At 47.6% G+C, this 24,250-nt stretch overlaps 1 protein-coding gene across 1 annotated transcript in view; it reads right to left on the bottom strand.

The window, feature by feature from the left end:
* The window catches only part of bahcc1b (BAH domain and coiled-coil containing 1b), a gene marked incomplete at its 5' end in the record, with an annotated part of 46,800 nt that overhangs the window by 16,554 nt on the left and 5,996 nt on the right, over window positions 1-24,250 (bottom strand). Inside the window, 9 exons of the mRNA XM_079293979.1 lie at window positions 1,896-2,819; window positions 3,844-4,228; window positions 4,818-5,008; window positions 6,229-6,369; window positions 7,009-7,202; window positions 7,764-7,875; window positions 8,377-10,389; window positions 10,689-10,799; window positions 14,869-15,027. Coding sequence (XP_079150105.1) covers window positions 1,896-2,819; window positions 3,844-4,228; window positions 4,818-5,008; window positions 6,229-6,369; window positions 7,009-7,202; window positions 7,764-7,875; window positions 8,377-10,389; window positions 10,689-10,799; window positions 14,869-15,027 — 4,230 coding nt within the window. The remainder of the gene's footprint in view (window positions 1-1,895; window positions 2,820-3,843; window positions 4,229-4,817; window positions 5,009-6,228; window positions 6,370-7,008; window positions 7,203-7,763; window positions 7,876-8,376; window positions 10,390-10,688; window positions 10,800-14,868; window positions 15,028-24,250) is intronic.

Here is a 24,250-nt window from a genome sequence, read left to right on the forward strand (position 1 = left end):
ACCGGCAGGTAACTGCTCAGAGAGAGCGAGAGAGAGAGAGAGAGCGAGAGAGCGAGAGAGAGATAGTGAGCAAGAAGGAGCTGAGAGACGTGGCTTTGTCCTGTCCCGGCTCGCAGAGGTCAATGCCATCTCATCTGTCAGACCTCTGAGCCAATGGCACGCTCCGATTACCCTGACAGGATGACATCACCGCTGACATCACCACGCCTAGTTTGGTATCCTGGGAGATGGCCACAATCGATAGATACCTTCCGCCCACAGTATACCACACACTCACACACACACACACACACACACATCTTTGCACCGTAATAACACCATACAGTGTCCCTAAAGAGAGTGAATGGTGTAATAAGAGGAAGCACAGGGGATTTCAATGGGGAAAAACAAAAACAGTGGAGGAAAATTAAAAACCATTAGAGGTGATATGGGCCTACTCATCATTAGGGGCCAGTAAGGAAGTTTATTGAGCTGAAATTTCAACATAAAGGAAATGTGAGGGAATAAAGGGGACTACGGCACAAACAACTCTTCCGTCTATGTGTAAATAGAAGTAATGGTGCTAATTTATACTGGAGGGGAAGGCATCTCTTGATTCCTTAATCTGTAATTGCAATCTCCAGTGAACGGCTTAGATATCCTCCCGCGTCAAGGAGCGGCATAAATGCATCTGTCTGGGATCGGTTTCATCTCCCAAACACATTCGGGATGACAAAACGCCACGAGCTATATTAATAACATTCCATGCAGAGCGGACGGAGCGGGTTTTAAATAAATGTGTTGCAATTTGGAGAGCGTTTTCCACGCCACGACAGGACTTATTGATTTCACACCTATTACACATGCTAAGCACGTGCGCGCACATGTAAACAAATGCACACTCACATCTCACACACACACGCAGAGACAGCTGCAGAGCGCCTTATGATTTTTACACTTATTAATTCTGGTGACAAGGCTTGCAGAGGCAGGATTTACACACAAGATTACATTGGTTTAATAAAAAAAAAAAAGGAAAAAAAAGACGAAGAAGGCAGGTGAGGGGGGAAAATAACAAAGAGGGAGGAGGAGGAGAGGCGGGACGAGGCGCAGGCAGCCCGGTGGAGAGACACATAGACTGTGATGGAGGAGAGCAGGGATTCATATGGGATTACTTAACAGCTTACACACACACACTGCCGTACACGCACACACATAAATACGGGCAAACACGCGCACACAGATACTGGCATAAATAAAAACACTTTCTCTCAGAGGGACGAGAGGAAAATAGGAGCGCTTACAGGAGAAGTGTTTGAAAGGAAAGGGTCTAATTAGCAAAGCAAGACGCCAGAGCCTGGGGACACACTGGGCAGAGAAAGAGAGAGAGTGTGTGTGTGTGTGTGTGGGGGGGTGTGTGTGGCCTGGCTCGTGTCTGAAGCTCAGGTTATTTGTCCATCTCCGTGCCCCCCCAAACACACAAAAGCAGGCGCCACACTCTTCCCAATGGGAAAAATAAGGTCTATAGGCAAGAACATAAAGTCCGAGCTGAGAAAGGAAGCAGGCCAGTTCGTGGGTAATGTGTGTCTGTGAGTGTGTGTGTTGAGTGTCCACATCTGGGTTGCACACGTCTTCCAGACCCTTTTTTTTTGGTTCGCTGTCAGTGTGTGTGTGTGTATGTGTTTGTGTGTTTTTTCATATTCCTAAATTTGATTTTCAGGGGCATTTTGGGCCGTTTTATTGCAACGAGATGATAAAAAAAAAAAAAAAAGGATACGCCTCATTATTTGGGGCACTTTTGGTTTCACTTTACAGGCATTTTATAGACTTTCAGAGGTTTTGAAAGAGTCCAAAAATGGCAGACAGGTAAGTAAGGCTGGAAGGCCAACAGCAGTTGAATTTTCAAAAGAACTCACCCTCGGAGTCTTTCTCTCTGCTTTCCCTGCTCCTCTGCTGGATCTCCAGGTCGGCAAGTTCTCCCAGTATCTCCATTCCGTGGTGTGGTGGAGGGCTTGGGGCCCGGACAGCAGGTGCTGGTGGGTACAAGGCATCTCTGGTAGCGCACAGAGCCGCGGCGATCAGGAGCTCCAGGCTCCACATGTAGGCCCCTTGAAGCTGGGCCGCTGTGCTCGCCGCGGGAAGTTGGACGAGGTCAGAGGACGAGGAGGGAGCAGGAGAGTCGCACTTTAGTTCCACTAAGTCCTCAACCCGACTCGTCCCACTCCCCTTCTCTTCCTCCTCATCCTCCACCACCTCTACATTCTCTTCATTTTTGTCCCCATCGTTCTCCACTTCCTCCTCCTCCTCTTCACACACAGAGACAGTACATTCTGTTGGTTCAGGCCCAATTGTCTCTCCCTCATCCTCCTCCATGTACTCTTTTACATGTTCCTCATCATCCTCCTGTTCTTTGGATATTTGGGGCTCCTCCAGGTTGACCTTCTGGCCCGGGCAACCCAGAGAGAGCTCTACTTTTAGGGCTTTGCCTGCGGCTGTGGACGGGCATGCTGGATCTGGAATCGGAGCTGGGGAAGGGCATGGCGGCGATCCAGAAATCTTGCTCTCGGGCTCCGAGCGTCCTTTCTCTTCCACCCACCTTTCTACCTTCTCTATCTTTGCAACTTCGATCTGGGATTCCACCACTTCACAGTCTCTCCCATCCTCTTCTTCCCTCGTCTCCTCTTCTTCTGTGGTGTGGCAAGGAAGTGGAAGTGTCTTGGAGTCTGGCTCTGCCGGCTCCGCCTCCGCCGTGGCTTGTTCCGCCAATCGAGCTTCAGGAGGTGAGGGCCCGGCTTTGAAACCCATGGTGATCGAAGGGTAGGTGTAAACAGGTGGTAGGTCTGGTGAGAGAAGAGAGAAGGAAGGTCAAGTAGGGTTTCTGACGTAAAACCGTTTTCACAATCTGACAAACTGCACTTAAAGTGTATTTACAAGCACCTACAGAAAATAGAAAATCCCCCTTGCTTTTAAGTCAGGCCTTTCCCTTTTAAATTCATTGCCATTCTGTTCAGGCAGACAGGATGAAGCATGTGATTACAGTTGACATAATACACTGACAGCAGGGTGCAGAAAACACAGAGAGTGTGTGTGTACAGCAGTGTATATAATATGCACTGTATGTGTGTGCCTGTGTGTGTGTGTGTGTGAGTGAGTGAGTGAGTGAGTGAGTGAGTGTGTGTGTGTGTGTGTGTGTGTGTGTGTGTGTGTGTGTGTATAGATCTATGTGGGATATTGATGACACCCTGCCGTTTTCCTGTGATTGCAGCACCGGCCCTGTCACCCCTGCACTCTTATTATTGATGGTATCCCTCCGCCCCCTGACAACACAGCCAGATGAATGTGTATCCTTCCGCCTATACTTCTCAAGGACCCCTGAAGGATAAGGAGGGCCTGTCTGAAGATTTCACTGACCTTCCTCTTGTGACACACATGCGAGCTCAGACACACACACACGCTGGCAGGTCACACATATACACACTGAGTGCCCATATGCTTTCTCTGACCTTAATGGCTGACCCGCCCGCTGTCCCTCTTTAGCTTTCACAGAAAATTGCACACACACACACACACACACTTAAGGACACACAGAGCAAGGGATCAGCCATGCTTCAAACTATTTCTGCAAAATCAAAAGAATACCACGCTTCAAAGACCGGGGCTATATTTCTGCAGCAGAACCCTCCATCTCTCTCCCTCTCTTTTTTTTTCTCCCAAACTACATCTCTCTATCTCTGAGCCTTTTCCTTGTCTCCAACTCTCTGTCTATACTTCTGTTATCTGACTGTTCAGCCTGCTAGTAAAGTTGTTTTCCTTGAATTAAGACATTGCATCCATTAACCCGCCTACAGAGTTCTCCGCACTCACCTGGCTCTAGGGATTGTGGGTAGTCCTGAGGTGGTTGTCCCTCTCCTCGTTCACTGCCCCTCTCCAGCCCCTTGGAGAGGTGTGACGGAGCGGGGCTGAGGGCCGGGGAGCGGGGGGCGGCCGCTGCCGGGCTCGGCGCAGGGGTCAGAGGGTTTGGCGGGTGAGGTCTCCTGGATGGGGAGTGGTAGCAGGGTGACTGGCGGCTGCTGGGACACATCCCCGGAGACGGCGTTGGCGTCTTGGGTGGAGGCAGGGCGTGTGAGAAAGGTTTGGCCATGTGAGGGGAGGTGGTGAACGAAGAGGAGGATGAAGAGGGGGGAGTTCCAGATGCGGAAGATTCGTGGGAAGAGTCCTCTATGGTGATAGCATGCTCATCGTGTTTTCTCTGTCGAAACAAGAGGGTGGAAATAGGAGCTTAAGGAACAATAAATACATAATATTTCCTATTAATTAAAACACTTCAACCACAGCAATTTAACCCATGTTTTATTTCTTGATGCATTTTGTCTCAAGCAGAAGATGCAGCAGTTTACTGAAAATAAATAGGGATAGTACCCACAGAAATACCCCAAAGATATTCTGACCGAAAAGCCGTGATGTCACAGAGTCACGGTGTTTGATTGCCAAATGATCTGACAATGTGAGAGTGCAAAAGCACAACGCAAACGCCTGTTTATCAATGAAACTGTGTGCCAACAAAAATAAGTGGTTGACTTTAATAATTATTGATGAGCGTGACCGGCATATGCTTTTATCTTAGTGTCGATAAGATCTGAACTGAGCGATGTTCAAACAAATGATTAGCGGCGCTGTATCTTAGTCCTGACTACTCAGGAGGAGGATGAACAATTGCATAAGTTGACAATATATCCACAGTTCCTATTTCTCATTTGCCCACAGTTTCACAATAATATGTTTCTAAAGTTCAGACAAAAATGTAACCAAATGTGTCTGGGTTACATTGGTATTAGTACCTGTCCTAAGGAGTGGCGCTGCATGTGCTCCATGGCTCGCTGCTGCTGCTGCTGGTGCTGATGCTGCAGGGCGTACAGCTCCTGTTGCCGTAAGAATGAGGAGCGGGAGTAGACGGGGTGATGCTGCAGATGAGACGGGGGGCCTCTGCCTCCGTACACAGGGGGCCACAGACCTGACTGCTCCAGAACGTCTGGAGCCAGAAACAGAGAGAATGAGAAATAAAAAGATTCCATAACATTTTCTTTGATTTGAAAAAAATCAAAGAAAATTGGCACAAAGAAGAAGAAAGTAAGACTTTCCTGTTAGCAACAAAATAGTCAGTACAACATTTTCATGGTTGCACCGTTGCATTAAAGTCATGAAGAAAAACTGAGTCAATGGACTCTTGAACTGCTCTTGTGAATGTTGAAACTGGGGTTGCAGAGGAGCTCGGCCACCTTAACTAAAGATGTAACAACTGTGACCTGTATGTGCTGTCTTTTGGCCTGAGACACAATCAATGAATGCATGCTTCACATCCTCCATTCACCTTCTTTAGCTCTTTCTGGGTCTAATGATGGCGTTTCTCTATTCAAGGAAACACATCTTTTTCAAAGCCACATCCTGGCCACATATGAATTTAGATTCACACACACACACACACATAAGCACATCCCTCCTTGGCTGCCTTGTCGCTGGGAACCTTTGTTCTGTGAGATTAGCCTGAGTGGGCTAATGTTTCCCAGGGGAAGGGTTCAGTGGATGCACTTCCCCTCTCTGCAGGAACTCCCACGGAGCGAGGCAAGGGAGGCGGGAGATAATTAAATTTCACAGCCTGTTTGCAAAGCAGGGTTGACGCACACACACACACAGATACAGACACACACACACACACACACACACACACACACACACACACACACACACACACACACACACACTCTTTTCTCTCTCTAGCAATGACTGAGATGTACAGAACAACCTTTAACACTGAGCAATGTCTCATGTTGATCCAGACATGAACACAACTAACTGTAGATTTCCCCCCCCACACACACACACACACACACACACACACACACACAAAGTCCAGTGCTTCACCGTGAAAGAGATGAACGCCAGTTAAAATGGTTTGCATAATGCCGGGCACATGCAGAGGGGGGCAATGGAATAGCTGCTCCCATTAACGAAGCTATAAAACACGGTCCCACTGACAGAGGGGCTTAGTTGAGCATTATATTATGATTAGCCAATGATACTAAAACTCTGGGAGAGAAATGGCAGCAGCTCTGATGGTACAAACGGAGAGACGGAGGGAGGTATACAGGGGCAGTAAGTACGGACAGACAACAATGTATATGGGCTTTGCTGGATGTGTGTGTGCGTGTGTGTGTGTGTGTGTGTGCTGTTGTAAAAGGATGCTTAGCGTACCGAGGTGATGATGAGGCCCGGGTTCTGTAGGAAGGACCACCAGCGGGGAGTTGGGGTCTTGGGTGAGCGACCCCAGGACAGGCTGCAGAGGGCTGGGCAGACCTGGTGGGAAGCCGGGGCTCATTCCTACGTGGCTCAGACCTAGAATAACGACACACACATAACACAGTCAAATGAGGGCGACATTTAAATATTTATTTTACTACTCCCACAAAAAAAAAGCGGTGCGCTTTAGAGGGTCGATCTTGGGACACGCTCAACAAACAAAATTTCACTGGTGCTCTTCAAACATATGTAAAGAAAGAGCAAACTTCTGGCACTTGCATGCTGGAGCAACGTGGAGTTTCAATCAAATGACTGTAGTTCATCAATGGATCGTTGAGGAAACTGGTGTTGAACCCTGCTTCTCCTCTTTACTACTCCTGCTCCTCTAGTCTCTTCTTTTCTACATGTTTGATTTATTTGATTTTGTCTGTGTAACTCAAATATATGACGCGATTGTTATGTTTTTACATTTACTGTTCTAAACACCTTCTCTCAAGGCAACATTTCCAGCAAATAGATGAACAAAAACTCTGTATTCAGCATTATTCACAAAGTCCCCATGGTTGCACAAAAGAAAGACAAAAAACCCAGACATCAAATATCAATATGATGATAATCCATGTGATCTCAACAAAACAAAAGGAGCGCATTTAAGGTGCAGACTATGTTTTACGTGTAAAGCAAAACTGTGCTCACTGGCTGTAAAAACATGTGCTGCCCCTCCACTCTACTCACTGTATGAATGCCCCATCCAGAGGGAGGGACTTCCTGTCCTCTGCATCCAGTGGTGGTGAGCCGGGTGAGCATGGGCAGCAGGGTCGGCCCCTAACCTACTGGCCCCTCCGGGAACCAAGAGGTGAGAGGTCAGGTCACCGTGGCAACTACTAGATGGGTGGATCCTGGCGAACTCCACGCGGTCCTTGTTTTCCCTGTCGTGGCGGTAGGCGGGGGTGAACTTTGTCATTATCTTTATTATCCCTCTCATTGTCACCATCATCATCACCATCATTATGACCATTATCTTCATCCGTGTCATCTTCATTACCACGACTACCATTATGATCATCAAGAAAAGGAAATGTGACGGCAAAAGGAACAGCCATCATCTTGTGCCTGGTCTATGATTTCTCATTATATGTTTTTTTCCCTTAATATGACTACATAATAAGAGCCTGATACTTCAGAGACATCCGTATTAGTCCCTGTAACATTAATGCACCACATCTCATCTCAGAGGGAAAGAGAGAGAAAGGGGAAGAGAGAGAGAGAGAGAGAGAGAGAGAGAGGGGATACAGAAATACCACATCAAAGGGTGAGAAGAGTAAATGGAGTGAGGGGATGAGAGAAAAGAGAATCTGAACTTCAGACTGAGAGAGAGCGAGAGAAGAAAAGAACTGCAGCTTATCAGATGAGAGGAAAAATGAATAGATGCTGCCATGTGCTTGTGTGTGCGTGTGTTCATATGTTGGTGTTTTTGACTACAAGTGTACCTGATGATCATTTCTCTCTCTCTGTCCAGGTGATGAAGGCCGATCTGTTCCTCTGTCATCCTCTTCCTCTCCTCTGCCTCCCGGCCAAGAGTATACACGTGGCGTGACACTGCTGCATTGTGAAGACAATCAAAGCAACACGCTTACGGCGACTGTCATCAAAAGTATGTTTCAAACATACGTACGCACGGCCTGAAAACACAAAGCACTGAGGACATTCTGGTGATAAAAAAATTAAAAAAGGGGAAAGTCTACCTGCAGATGTTTGTACACATAATGACATATTGTGATGTTCATTGCATGCCATACATTGTACTTTTTCTGCATATGCCTGTACAATGACTTTCTCCCTGAATGTGCAACGTGGACACAGAAACAGTTTGAGTCTAAAGGTCCGACATGCTTAAAGCTTCTCTGCAAACTTGTCTTCGTTTCGCCAGTTAATCATAGAAATAAGTCCCCAATAAACGCCAAAAAGGACCAAGAAATGTGACTGTACAACACCAATAACTGTGCTCGAGTGTTTAATCATGGATTTTGCCCTGAATGTAGCCTGGAGCACATAAATAGCATTAATTGGCTTTCAGCGCAAGGAGCATTAATGATGTCTGACCTTTCATGCTGGGCAGCACCCTGCCCTGTCTGCTGTGTCCAGGGGTGTTGTCTGGGGAACGATGGGGGGGCCTGGCTACCGCAACCGCAATACCCACTGGAGGCTGTCGCACCTCCCCCTCACCTGCCTCCCCGGCCTCCTTCCCACCTCTGTCCCCCCTTTCTCCCTCGTTAGCGGAGCCTCGGCGAGGGAGGGGCGATTGTTTGGGAGGCTCTTGCAGGGAAGAGTTGCTTTTAGCTCCTCCACGTTCCCCTTTCTCTGACCTCTCGCCACCCTGCTTGAGGCCACCCAGACCTCCAAAGGGGCCCCGCTGTGGCAGCAGCAAAGGTTGCTGGGAGCTGTAGTTCATTAGATTCTTCATAGCACTGCCCTCGCCCTCAGCGGTGTGCGACGAGGAGCGAGACAGCGCTTGAGAATGGGGCTGGTTGTGGTCACTGTTTGGAGCTCTGATGCTGAGCCCTCTCGCTTCACCGTTACCAACTGGTGCATGATGGGAGCTTTTTCTCTGGTCCTCTTGGTAGCCCCCTCGAGCCCCCCAGGAAGGCGCTGTCTGACTTCTGTCTCTTCCCCTCTCTTCTGTTGATGCTCCATGGCTGCTGTGCTGCTGGTGCCGTACCCTTGCAACCTTTTGTCCCTCCCTCTGAGATGTTGCCCCTGACCCCACCCTCCCATCAGGAGGAGGACCTGAGTGGGTACAGTCCCTGAAGGGAGGAGTGCTGGTGTCTGGGCCGTTCTTGGGTGTGCCCTGTTCAGCACCGAGGTGTGTCCCCTGGGCCTCTAGTGGGAGCGAGGGCCGGTAAACATCGTCCACAACCTCTACATCTCTGAAGGATGACGACCTGTCCATGCTGCAGGACCGCAGCTCAGACTGAGAGCTCGCGTTGGAGCTGGGTTTGTGGAAGTGCTGCGTCTGGTGGCTCCAGTCAGGAGGTTTTTCAGCTTTGCCATATCCCAGCTGCTGCTGGTGCGGCTGCGATTTGTCCTTCTTTTGGCAAAGTCGGCTGTGGTGATGAGAGGGACTTTCGTAAGATCCTTCTCCGCTTCTGTCATCTGACTTTCTCCCACCTCCTCCTGCTCCACGACAGTCGGTGGCTGCCAGGTCTCCTAGGGGCCCAACTGAGGGCACGTAAGTTACTCTTGCCTCCCTGCCAGACCCTCCAGGGGTGGATGCAGAATCTTTGGAGGGTGTCAGTGTGAGAGGGCCCGGGGGACAGTAGAACTCGGGATGAGGATGGTGATGTGCGTGATGTAGCCACCCGCCTGCCACCGTGGAGCCCATGTGCAAAGCATGAGGAGGAGGTGGCGGAGGGGGAGGCATGGAGTAGGAGGCCACAGTGTGGGGGTTAGGAGGTGCCAAGATGGCTGTTGCGTTAGACGCACCTCTTCGCATACATTCATTGGAAGAAGCTGAGGATTCACTGATCCTCATCTCCCCGTTTACGGTTCCATCCTTGGAGCACCGCCTGCCTCCTCCAGACGGAGGTCTACCAACCCCACCACCATTGCAGCTGCTCAGTGCTCCCCCTTTTCCTCCGGTCTCTGCTATCGAACCACCGGACAGCTTACAGGCACTCATATGTTTCGTCTCCTGACCGGCTGAGTCACTGTCTCTGTACTCCTTGTGTCGCTCCAGAGAGTGTCTGTGGTCCTCCTCCCTGCCCTGTGGTGCGAGGTGAGGAAGGAGGGCATGGTGAGGGTGGGGGTAAGCTTGGTGGTGGTGGCCAGAAGGAGCTGGGTTCGTCTGATGAGGATGGTGATGAGGAAGCTGATGTTGTTTTTCTTTGCTCTCCTGGTGCCGCTCCTTGCTGCTTGATCTCTCCTTCGCCTTTGACACGGACGAAACTCCTTTCTCACCCACGTCCTTGGTGCTCTTCCCACCGCCTCCCCCGTTGTCCGTCTCTCGGCTGCAAGAGCCAAGTGAGTGGCCGGGGGCAGTCCTGGACAGCGGAGGAAGACTGTGACTGGTGGAGAGCAGAGGGGGCTGGGGAGGAAGGCCTCTCAGGTAGAAGTGATCTGGGGGACGAGGAGAAGAATTAAAATCCCTGAAGTTGAGGGGTTTTAGAAAATATAGAGAGAAATGTTGGCTGCAAAGTAGCTGTTAAAAACATTACTTTTAATAAAGTTTGATTAAAAGTACTATATTCAAATGTGTTTGCAGGTATGTGGGGAAAAGGGAATGAGAAGTTGCCAACTGGAAAAACTAGACCCGAGTTACCAGCCGTTCTTACTCCTGTGGTTAGTGCTGATTAAGCAGTTTGGGAAATATAAAGCTATTTTTTCACTCTGTCACATTCACACGCACCCACACCTACCTTTTTGAGTTTCATAGAAGCGGTGCTGTCCATAGAGACTGTTGCTATGGTGATCCAGGGGACTCATGGGGAGAAAAGGAGAAGCAAGACTTCCTGAATAGCTGGGGTACCCTGTCAGAAGGAGAGAGGATTGATGTCTCTCTGCAGCGTTGACATTCAGCAGCCCTCTAAACAAACAGTTTATCTCAACAATCTATCATGAAATGGGACCATTTTGGAAAAACACAGAAAAAATATGGCCAGTTAGTGCTTCTTTCACCATCAATGCACTTTTACACAAACAAGCCGCACGAGTTGACATTATTTACAGTGGACGAAGTGGTGACAAAAACCACAGCAGACAGCTACTGCCAAGTGTTTGCAGCATTTAACTGGATGGAATTTTTCCCCAAACCAAGAGGACAAATAGTATGAAGCATCGCAACCCCCCCCTCCTTAATACACACACACACACACACACACAAACAGTCCTCCCAGGAGGTCACTGGGAGGTGAATGGTCGTTCCACTCTGTTCCTCGTCTTCAAGGACGTTGAACTGTATCGTAGGATGGAGGAGGTCTCGTTGGTTTGTGTTGTCGGGGGCGGATGTGTGTGTGTGGATGGGGTGAGGGTCGGTGTGTATGTGTGCGGCGTTGTCGTCGAGGTGGGATGTTACTGGAGGGAAAAACAGCAAAATCGGGGCAAAAGGCTTGGATTGTGATTGTGTACGTGTGTGTGTGTGTGTGTGTGTGTTCTCCAGCAGCTGGTTTCATGCCCCACAGAGTGTCCTTGCCGGCCTGTTAATTGGCAGCCGTTAAAAGTTTAACGGCGGTGGCCAAAGTAAACAGCACTCCATAAAAACTCATCCTACGCATTCCACAGTCGCACTGCAAAACCACCAACACCCCCTCACTGCTCCCAGCGTGTGTGTGTGCGGCACTCAGTGTGTCTGCGTGTTCATGCTGCAATGTAAATGCAGGACTGTGTACACCGTGTGTGCGTGTGTGTGTGTGTGTGATTACTCTGACTGGTTAACAACCAGTGAATCTAAATAGCGACAATTAGCCAAAAGGCTCTATCAGCCATCTAAAGCCAATCCCCCGGGTAATGATGAGTGATAAAACTCCGGAGGGAGGGAGGGGAGATGAGAAAGAGGAAGAGGGAAACAAAGACAGCAGAGGGACTCGTGGGGGGGGGGGAAAGGGAGGAGGGAGGAGAAAAGGAAAAGGAGGGAATGAAGGGAAGAAGGGATAGCGGAGGTTAGTGATTGAACAAACGATGTAAAGCCAGTAAAAGTATAAGAGACACCAGAAGAACAGGGCTGTCAATATGAAAAGCCCCCAATCTGGCGCTGCTGTGAGGCGTATGGAGAGGGGAGTGTTGCGGAGGATGTGTGTGTGTGTGTGTGTGTGGGGGGGGGGGGGGGGGGAGATGAAGGAGGAAGTGAAGAGCTTTGAGATGGCTGAGATGAGAGGAAAGCCGAAGGTAAGGAGAGGAGCGAGAGCACATGAGAGAGGGGACAAAAAACAAGGACAGGTGTGGAAGAGGGAGAGCGAGCAGACGAGTGAGTGGAAAGGTGTGTGTGTGTGTGTGTATGTGTGTGTGTGTGTGCGAGACAGAGAGAGAGAGAGAGAGAGAGAGAGAGAGAAAGACTATATGTGTGTGCGAAGGAATATTTGCTGTTTTTCAAACAACGGTGTATTTCTTCGTGAATATGTCTCATCTGACTGTGTGTGTGTGTGTGTGTGTGTGTGTGTGTGTGTGCGTGTGTGTGTGTGTGTGTGTGTGCGTGTGTGTGTGTGTGTGGTGAGTGGTGTGTATCGGCCAGGTTTCTCCTCTCTGTGCTGGCTACGCTCCACTCTCTGGACCGTGGCCAGCTGGCAGACCGCCTACCGGAGCTCCCTGGCTTGAATTCTTAAGAACAATCATTTGTAGTGCGCGTGCGCATGTTCGTGCATGAGTGTATGTGTGTGTGTGTGTGTGTTCAGACATCAAAGACGAGCCACACAGACACAAAATCCGTCTGATAGGCGCACACATTTTCCCTCCACACACACACACACACACACACACATACTTGCTCTGCTCCCACCGGCGCTGCGCTCTCGCACGTGTACGCTGAAGTCCTGCCTCCGACTCTTTCTATGAATCTGATTTCAGACTGTCACTGCGGGCGACATTAGCGCTCATTTTCGGGGCTTAACTGTCGCTATATATCGCTCGATGAGCTGCAAATGAGGCAGTTGTACAAACAAAAGCCTTGTTCCCTTTAAAGCTTCAGAGCTGCATCAGGAGAGATCTCTATTTAAAAACACAGCTCCGATGAGTTCCACTCATGAGCCTAAATCACAAATGTTGGCCTCAGTGGAGAAACGTCCCGTCGACATGAGGCAGCGATTAAATTCTTCACCAACAGGAAATATGACAAATTAAAACCTTTAGGAGGGAAATAAAAACAGCAGCGAACCTCCAGAAAAAGTGACTCGCCGTCCTTTGCTTCTCTTGCTCCTCTGGTACAAAGCAGTCAATGATATGATGAGACAAAAAGAAACGACCTCAAAATCAATGGAATGTTCTTAAATGACCCAAATAATTAGCATCTACACACTGTGGCAACCGGTGGACAAGTGACAGGGAGACAATTTAATTCATGCTGTATAATATAAATGAAATCATAAATATAATAATATGAAGAAACAAGCCAGAAGAGTCCTTTTTCTCAGGGGACATTTTGACGCGGTCATAGCAGGAAAAGCACAGGTGTAATTATTAACATTAACGAGGGAACAATATAAGATTCCCAGTAAGTCATTCCAGCGAGTCAGCATGCCAGGATGTTGGCTCATCTCAATGGAATGCAGTCGTAATTGATGTGATTGATTACACCCGTGCTTTTTACTGCTGTGACATGTCCAAGCTGCCGAGTCAGAGGACTAAAGAGCGTCACTTTGTACGATACCAGAGAAAACGAATAAAGTTAACGTCGAACGCACCGAACGCTGACTGGTTTCCATTTTAGTCTCTGGCAACAATATTTTGGAGATGTCAAATGCTTTCCCAAGGCGACATCACAAACGGGGTGTTGTCGTTTACTCGATCACATTTTGTGAAAAAAACCGGCGAAACGGGAAATTCGGATTCGGACCGTTTTCACCGTTAGTTGAGAAATACAGCCTGTGGCGGAAGCTGTCTTTCTGTTGAAGCCTTTTTTGGAGGTTATCTGTTTAGACCCATCTCGCTGTCAAAAGAGAAATCCTCTCTCTCTCACACACACACTCTCTCTCTCTCTCTCTCTCCCCCACACACACACACACACACACACACACACACACACACACACCTGAAAGGGACAGATAACTAAGTCAAGCTCACTCTTTGACCACAAACGGTTAACAGCCGAAAGAGGACATGATGCATGTGGATGCGCACATTTTTGTGTGCATGTGTGTGTATGATCAGGAAGGGGGCCGTTGGAGGTCGGTTTGCCCAGAAGGGGCCCTGAGGGTGGGGCTGCGGTCGGAGGGGGAGGGGACTGTGAAGAGGGAGAGGATGGTGGAAATGGGGGGTAAGTTTCAGTCTGTGTGTGTGTGTGTGTGTGTGTGTGTGTGTGTGTGTGTGTGTAGGAGCTCATGAAACTTAAAACTGGCCCCTAACAGAGAGCAGGGGACAGATGATTGAGTGAAAGGGGGGGGGGGGAGTGAATGAAAGGAGCCTGAAGCGTATTGTGAATTACTGCGTTTTGATCTATTTTCTGCACTGCATGAAGGTGTGTGTATTTGTGTGTTTGTTTGTGTGGCAAGAGGAAGCGGAAGACGTCGGTCGTGCACCATTTTTGAAAGCGTCAGGGTGCTCGAGCTCTGAACTAGAAAACACGCCACAAACACATGCTATGCTGACATACAGAGCCAGAAGAGTTGTCTGTGTGTGTGTGTGTGTGTGTGTGTGTGTGTGTGTGTGTGTGTGTGTGTGTGTGTGTGTGTGTGTGTGTGTGTGTTTCCATAAGTAGCATCATCTGAGGCGTTACTGCTGCGCGTGTGTGGCCTCATCTCACTGTTGGTTAAACCACTTAATGGCTCCATCTCAATCTAATCCCAAAACCAAGACCCTGGATGAACCAGAGACCCAAGCACTCTGGGCTACCTCCTGCATGTGTGTGTGTGTGTGTGTGTGTGTGCGCGTGTGTTCCTGTGTGTGTCTTACCTTCATGTGAATGGGGGAACCAGATAGGGGAAGCGCTCGAATGGGGTCCATGCCTGTAGGAGGGGGAGGAGGGGGAGGCAGCGGGTCCCGAGGGGTGAGGAGGGTGGGAGGGCGGCGACCCCAGACTGCTGGCCAGGAAGGAACCCATGAAGGAAGCACCTGAGAGACACAGAGGCGGGAGGTTAGAGAGGTGCTGGCTGATCAAATGTGAGCAAGCTGCACCACAGAAGAAGCATTGAGAAGGTACTAAGTATGTCTGTTAAACAGAGAATGTTTCATGCCCCCTACATATCTCAGTTATTCACACAGCTTTGAAACAACTATAATTGCAACATAACAATAACAACGACAACGATACCAATCAAAATAATTACAATAAAATCACATAAACATTTCGGGAACAAGGGCCTGAGACATGTGGCATACATTGAAGCTGTACTTCAAATGGCTTCAAGTGACAGAGGAAACTGAAAACGGGTTACAAAACTTCACTTCACAAAACGTCACTAATTGGTTGATTCAGCTCAGGTGGGAAGGCAGGTTCGAAACGACCAAATTCAGGCGTTGTGGTTTCAACGTTACTGACAAAGCGAGCTGTAAACTCAACGGACGCTACAATGACCTGTGATCATACCCTGGTAAAGAATTGACAAATCATATTCCATGGGAATGCAGTTTGGAACTCGGAGTAAAAACCTAATTCTTCTCATTAGAAAGGGACAAAGAGCGAGAGCGAGAGAGCACAGACGCTCAATCTCGTCCTGTTACGGTTTCAGCAGAGTGAGCGAACAGGCTCGGCTCAGTTTGGCTCAGTTTGAATGTATTTCTACTTATCAGCATGCTCTCATTTAGTGGAACAACCTGAACAGTTGTAGGGGAAGGAGGAAACAAACCCATGGGGAATCAGGTAATTAGTCACTGGATGGGGAGAGAGAGAGAGAGAGAGAGAGAGAGAGAGGGTTGGGCCGTTACCCATAAATGCTGCCTCGCATCAGAGACAATTACCACAACCACAACAGTCCGCATAGGAGTCACACACACACACACACACACACACACACGAACACACTCACGTGTACATGTACTGCACCGTCACCTCAACCACGACCCGACGCCCTAACAACCACAACCACAAGTGCCTTCAACTGTCTGCCAATCTGCCTCTCTTCTCCCTCTCACACAGCGAAGAACACGCGCGCACATTAGAGAGAGGGCACGGGATAAATCGAGAGGGAGATGGAGCAGCGGTGTGTAGAAGGAGACAACTCAGAAAGAGGTGTGTGTGTGTGTGTGTGTGTCTATTTATACAGCTGGATCTGAAGCACTGGCTCTCTCACACACACACAGATGAAGACAATTTAAAAGTAGAAATGCCTCCATCCTTTGCGCTTGATATTTTCACTCCCTGTAGTCATAATAAATTTGGAGGAAGAAGAATCTTTCCCTTTTAGACATTTATTTTCTCTCTTTCTGTCTCTCTTTCGTCCTCTCCCTCACCCTCTCTCAGACAGGATATTTTTACAGTGTTTTTTTCTTCTTCTTCTTCTTCTTCTTCTCTTTTTTTCCTCTAAATCTTTTCCTGTACAACTGTAGATCAGTCATAATAAAACACAGCTCATATAAGACTCAGGTTGGTTTCACAAGCCCCCCCCTGGCAGAGCAGACTCTCACACACACACACACATATATACAGACACACACACACACACATACATACATACACGTCAAATGGTGACTGATGCACACTCGTCGCTCAGCGCACCTTGTTTACTACAACAGATATTAGCACTTTTGAAATGACATGATGAATCTTGAAGTGTCTCCAAGGGCCATAAAAGTCAAGTTGTGTTAAAGAAGACATGAAAAAAAAAAATAGTTGCACTGATTTCAAACAGTAGTGATATTGATATGAGTTCCGTGGTGTAAACACTCAGCATTCCTTGTTGACTTTCTCCCCACAGATGTTCTTTAATGTCTTTCCCTTTCTCCTACCCCCCCCCCCCACCCCATCCCCTCTTTCCTGTCACCTCCCTCTCTCCCCTCTCTGTCTGTTTTCTGTCTTTGCGAGTTGAGGAGAAGATCACATTTGCCCGCTCCCTCTGGTCTGCTGATATGGAAAATCATCTTGGAGGCCAGCCGCTAACGTAAACCTTATTTCTGTCATTGTGTTCTTCTTTTTCTTTCCTCCTCGCCTACTTTTCTTCCTGCCCTCTGTTTCCGTTTTTTGCTTCATCCTGATCCGCACATTCCCCTTTCCATCCGTCACCGCTGCGTCACCGCAGCTCTGAATTAGCCACAACGGATGAGATACATTGAAGGAAAAGTGAGTGAGATGAAACGCAAGCTGTACTCATCAGTGGGTTGGATGTTCTGATCAACCACAGATCTATGTCAAAAAATCAAACTCTGACCCAAGTGACATTGTGATTATGCGCAGCTTATTGCGATATGAGCACATGTTATTGACCATAAATACAAGCTGCTGACTGAGAAAGCAGCTCCATTCAGTCATTCAGTGGTAATTAAAGTAGAAAAATGTGTTCGTATGTCACCCATTTCTCCCAGTTGGCATCATGAGTTGGAAAAGCGTGTCTACACACAGGCAGCGAATCCTCCGATGTTGACAATCGAGGGTAATAAGACTCCGAATTATGAGTTTCTAGTCATGCTAATACAGCCAGCTGTACTTACAGTGAGCAAAATCTGCTTTAGTTTACTTATGATTGACTGTAATGTGATTTGCTGAGGGGAAAATCCACTCAAAAACACTTAAACACTGTTTTATTAAAAAAAAAAAAAACAAGTGCTGGAAATGTGCCTTGTTTTTCCGGGCAGGTTTTGCTGCTTGGCATATTTTTGGTATTCTCATGGGTAACGAGGGCCAAACGTAAATTTTGGGACGTCGCTTATATTTCCAGCGCAGCCACGGCGGAGTTGATAGCAGCGAGTCTGGAGCTTCAACAGTATAAACGTCAGGATTTGGTGTCAGTGATTCAGAATTTAACAGCCAGAGCTTCAGAGACGCCATTTTACGCTGATGTTTAACAGTCATACAGGGAGAAATATTTCTACAAAAAGCGAAACAACAGAAAGCTACTTTCTCCACAGAAAGTAGCTTTTATAACTGTCACACTATTGCTGCTATGAAGAGCTCAATGAAATAACACCTGTGATAGTTTGGGGGATATTTCAGGATGGAGTTTTTATTCAAACATAAAGGATAAAAGTTACACACAGGAAAAAAGTATTTTTTTACGAGTGCATCCGTGTTTTCACACCTTTAAAGCACACTATTAGGGTTTTAATTAAGCAGGAATCAACCAGTCTCAGCTCAGAATAATCGGCAGTCCTGTTTGGAAAGAGGAACGCTGGAAACGCTTTCATGCTGAATCCACAGAAAGTGATGAAACGCACCCTAACAAAAAGTCTAGGTTATATTCTCATTCTTGTATTATAACAGATCTGCTCTTGCAGTTGTTAAACCAACTCATATGCAGTATGTTGCACGAGCCAAGTTATTAAAAAAAAAAATAGAATCTACCTGAAATAGCCCTGCACTCTCGTTTGTGCGTTTGTCTCAGCAGCTGCTGAAGAGCGCTTGATGAAATCTACAGTGAAACAAAACAGCGAGACAACAGATAACAGGCCAAACCGTCCCAAGGTTCCTCGCTATTCTGAAGAGAGAAAGGGAGGATGAAGAGGAGGATGAAGCAGGAGCGGAGAAAAGGAAGACACCAAGAGCAGATAGTGGAGGTATAATGAATGTCACGAGGTGAAAGAAGCAAACACAGATAACGTAATGGAGTGATATTCTTTGCTGTGGCTCTCTGAATGGACTGGTGCTGCTGATCGATACACACACACACACACACACACACGCACACACACCTGGAAGGATGACGAGTTAAATCGATCTGCATCCGATTGAAGATCAATATCCTCTCATGCTCTATTGTCACATTTGCCAATTAACAAAAGCCTCTGTCCACACACTGACATACTGCACTCTCTCACGCGCAGACACACACATTTTCTCGACCTCTCCGCTGACTACTGAGAGAGCTTGCGAGCCTGACAGTACAGTCTCAATGTGTGTGTGTGTGTGTGTGTGTGTGTGTGTCAGAGGTTCTGACTCTCGTTAGCTTGGCTGTTACGCTTATTGCCGTACACTTGGCAACCTCTCGTCAGTCCGACCCTTTCATAAGCCTCCAACCACCAAGAGCCCTGGCACTGAGCCTTCAATCTGTGCGTGTGTGTGTGTGTGTCTGACTGTGTGAGTTCGTGTGTCTGTGTGTGAGCACACCCGGGTGTGTGTGTGTGTGTGTGTGTATTTAGGGGCAGGAGTCAAGCCAGACCTTTCTGATCTGTTTTGACACCACGGAATTGCACAAGTGACAGGGCTACTCAAACAAGGCGGTTGTGGATGGCGCTTAGACATCCACACACACAGACACACACACACACACACACACACACACACACACAAAGGTCCGTAAAAGCATTATGGCACTGGGGACACAAACACATTCAATGTGTGAGTAAGCACCCGAGCGGTGCTTACAAAGAATACATTCAGGAGAGAAAAGGAGTTATTTTGCTCGACTAGATCCGGATAGCATTTTCCTTCTGCTCTATCTTATTATTCATCAATTGACTCATTCATGTTAGAGAGAGCAGGGTGTGCAAGCAAAGCATGGCATGTCGCCTGGGACGAGCGGCTGCACTGAATCACATTACGGCGGGAAGAAGAGAGAGGACAGAGAAAGAGAAAGGGGAGAGAGGGAGAGAGAGGGAGAGAAGGAGTAGAGGGGAAAAATGAGATGAAAGAGCTACAAATGAGAGATTTCCCTGTGAGGCGCATAAATCAGCAGACTATGAACAGCACAGCTCAAAGCCTGGCTCCCAGGCTGCGGACCAGAGCCTCGCCATCCACACACACACACACAGGCAGACACACACACACACACTCTTTCTCCCCCTGCTACCATCTCTCTGCATGCACATAACTACTGTAGTTACATCCCAATCTAGCTGCACCTACATGAGTGCGTTTCCACCATCAAAAGCCAGTAAGGATGCGAAGAGGCACACCATCTGCTGGCTGTGATGCTGCGAAAATGACGGGAAATAAAAGCAGGAGTGAAGCAGGAGGAATTAAATGAACAGGGAAGAAAACAGTGCACCTGGTGTCAACCCAGCACGAAAAGCCCCCCAAAAAAAGAACTCCGCTGTTGTTTTCCGTTGGCGAACGTGGCCCGTGAAAAGCACCAGTAAGCTGTGAGTGAGAAGGGAAAATGTTCCCGCTTTTGACCACAGACTTTCTGGATGCTACACACCCACCCACCCACGGCAGGAGGAAGGGCCATATATGGTCAAGGAGAGCAGGAACTCGCAACACATGAGAGATTCTTAGGAAGCAGGAAGGAGGGAAGAGGGGGAGCTGTTCGAGTAAGTTTTTCCATGTTTCACCAAAGAAAACAGGGGAGTTTAGGGGAATAGGGGTCATCCGAGACTGGCTCTGCAGCGTGGGTCAGAATGAGACACAAATGGCTCGTACGGGCACACACACACACACACACACACACACACACACACAGTCACTAATTAAAAGCATAAGGTTGCTGATATTTCAGGAAAGCCTGCGGTGAGAGCCAATAATGCAATTCCGTCTAACTGGTGTGTGTATACGTGTGTGTGTGTGTGTCTGTGTGGGGATGTGTGTGACCACAACCCCCACAGTTGCTTTGCCGCTCTGGTAAACAGTGAGGAAGCCTGTTCTGGGAGTTCTGGTCGTCCTCCAGTCCGACATGCCTGTGCCACGCCCCTGTGGTCCATTCAGTCTGCAGCCACAGCAAGCACACGCTCACGCCAAACACACATGCACACACGCACACACACACGCACACAGACAGTAATGATTTGAAGCCGCATGTGCCTGCTGCTGGATGAAATACACCGGGGGGGGGGGGGGGGGGGGGGGGGGTCAAGACACCGGGAAGAGCACAAAGTGAGTCTGACAGAAAACACGTCACCGTGAGCTGAGAGCAAAGTGGAGGCAGAGACGAACAGGTTCACATGTGTTTCTCCATTAATCATATGATCTACCGAAGTTCAAACGTAAGTCAAGTTCACCACTTATCAACTTTTACTACTTTCTGGTTACACATCACAATCTAGGGACACATTAGCACACAATCCCCATTAAAACACATGTTCTGTAGGGCTGCATTGTGTCGCTCTGCCACTTGTTTACATGAAATCCCTGATTATTATGACGATTCAAAATCGTGACAGTCGACGTGAACGACATGTGAAGCGGTGCAATGGTTCAATATTTGGCCCAAATGATGACGTGAAATGGTAAATGCCAAGAGAAGACAGATGAGACAAGTCCCCCCACAAGACTTTATTTTCTCAGCGAAAATAACGGATAAACATGTTTCAGTAACATTTTTGAATTAGGTGATTTTCTACGAACTATTTAATTTTCTATCATTACATTTTTCTATGATTAATTCATTTAATAGCATTACGGTGTTCTGTTTGCAGCCACAGCAATAATGATTTAGTTTGTTTAAAATGATATCCAGAGAGATCTAGTAAAGCGGGTATACTGTAACTATTAGCCTATTTTACATGAACACATCACATACTAACCACTTGTATGTGACAGGGGTTGCTCAAAATAACAACCCTTCTGACGATTAAGCTATACAGAGCGATTTAGCATCTTTCAGCTCATTGTTTTGGCTTTGTCGTGCGCAACTTTCCTGTTCGCCTCAGTCTCACGACTCTCATAGCAGCGTTTCCAGATGCAGCAGGCAGCTGCCTGAAAGCTCTAAAAACCTACGACCTGCTCAGCGCTCAACGGCAGACACGCAGAGTTAGCGACTAGCTGTTAAACTTAAAGGAGCATTTAGCAGCTAAAGAGGCAGAGAGCAAAAATAGAGCTGAAAAGAAAGTGATTATTAAGCTGAAATTCACCGAGTGGACACAAACACAACTCTGAATGAGTCGAATGTTGTCAGTGTTGTGTTCACAGCTTGTTTCCACTTCCCCGCAGTAACGTTACTATATAGCTACTCCAAGCTACAGAGGCTAGCTAAAAAGCTAGGAATGGAAACCAATTTCAAATTGGGCGATGACGCTGTGTGTTGGGACGGTGTTACCAGCGGCGACCGCCGGTGCAGTGCACAGCGGTGGCAATGAGCGATGAGCGAGCCACAGTGGGGCATTCTCACATGCACTATAAGGCACGCACAAGCGGCCCGGCTATGTCAACAAAGCAGAGAAGCTCGGCTCACAACACACACTGAGGGAGAGTGACTTCATTCGCTGCTCAGGTAGACATTGCTCCACTAAATCTTAACATGGCACATCTGCTTGCTACTATATCAACGATCTGAATGTCGTTTAGAGAACCTTCTTTTGCGGAAAGAAAAGTAAGATAAGCCGTGCTGAAATTGAAGTATTTTGGCGAGTCTTGAAATGACTTTTATTGCGGATTAAACTTGCCAAAAATAAAACACAATATGCTATTTTTTTTTTTACGATGAGGGTTTGTGATTGGGGGCCCTGCAGCGGCAGTGCAGCGCGATCCTGCCTCAGCTAAAGTTAGCTCAAACTCCAGCGGAAACAAACACACACCTACACAGCAGAGGCGAAGCGTGCAGGGCGGAGGACAACATCCTTTAACCAGCAGAGCTAGCATCCACCCTGCCGAAGTGTCCTTGAGCAAGACACTGAATCCCTACCAGCTCTGCCACCGCTGTAACTGACCCCGCAGTCTGATCTGCCTATTTCCCTACGCGGATCAAATATCACATTATTATTACAGCATGCTACTTACAAGCCATCTACAGTGCTTCCTTCAATCCCACACCACGGAGTCATATCTCAGTATCACTGGAGCAGGATGTGTGTGTGTGTGTGTGCGTCTATGTATAACTGTGTGTGTGTGTGTGTGTGTATGTTCAACCACGCCGCTCCGTATCGCCCTCCATCATCGTGAGTCGAGGGTTGTGGTTCCTAGAGAAGCACTTTACTTAAATTAGACCCTCAACGGCTCGACATGCAGGTGTCAGCGTGTGTGTATGTGTACTGCATGTGTACTGTATGTGTGTGTGTGGGCGCCAGACTGTCAGTGTGTGCCGGTTTGTGTGTGTGTGTGTGTGTGTGTGTGTGTGTGACGGGGGAAGAGACTGAACAAGAGAGAAGAGCGGGATCAGCAGACAGCGAAAACGAGAGAGAGGCAACAAGGGAGCGAGCGGGGGAAGCGAGAGGGAAGGAGTGACGGCGGTAGGGGGGAAGGATAGGGAACGAGCAGGCGAGAGAGGGGGAGAGCGAGACAGAGAGACAGGCAGCAGGTGAAAATAACCTAGTCTGACCTTATTTCAGCATGGCTTTTCCACTCTTTATATTCCCTCATTGCTATAATATTTACACAGGAATAAAAGATTATTGGAGAGATTCGCGGAGAGGAAATAAATAAGAAAAAGGGGGGAGAAAAGGAAAATAAACCAAAGAAAGAATAGAGAACAGGAGGCTGATGGATTGGGGGGGGGGGAAGATTTCAGGGCTGCAACGAACAATTATTTTCATTGTCAATCAGTCTGCCAATTATTTTCTCAATCATTCAATTCATCATTTAGAGTGTGAAATGTGAAAAAAGCGAGTGAATGCCTGTCACAATGGCTCAGAGGCCAAGGTGATTTCTTCAAATGTCTTGCTTTCTCCAACAAACCCTCCAAACCCCAAACACGCTCCATTGCATCCACGCATCAAACTGATTTTTTTCTTTTTTTTTTCAGGCAATTTTTGGCATTTTTTGCTTAACAACCGCGTGGCTGAAAATATTACATCAATCCTCAAAATAGTTGCATCTCATTTTCGGTCAGTTGACTAAAAGTTCCAGCTCTACTTCTCACAAAGACGGTGAAATATTCTCTTGGTGAATCAATAAACACATTGTGATAACATATATATCATGCAAAGGTAAGTGTAAAAGAAGAACACATTCTTCGTGGATTGTTTTGTGTACATTTTTGGTATTGTGACTGACATATTAATATTATGATAATGAGGCCTTGTTACCGAGAAAAGACTGTCTGTCACTGTGCACTGCAAGCCGTTGAGACAGAGCTTCACTTCCTGGATGCACCAATTATGCAGACTTAAGAGAAACAATTTTTGCACAAAGTCAGCATCACTCTGTATATCAGACGAATGAGGGTAAACATGCTGGCATCTTGGTACAGAATCAGCAAAACAGATCACGATATATCTGCATGTCACAAATGAAGAGAAAACCCACGAGACCGCTCCTTTTGTTGTTCTGGTTTTCTGTTATACATCCACAGGATTGTTCTGTTTAAGATATTTG

Source organism: Melanostigma gelatinosum, assembly GCF_949748355.1.
Source record: "Melanostigma gelatinosum genome assembly, chromosome: 21".
Lineage (NCBI taxonomy): Eukaryota > Metazoa > Chordata > Actinopteri > Perciformes > Zoarcidae > Melanostigma > Melanostigma gelatinosum.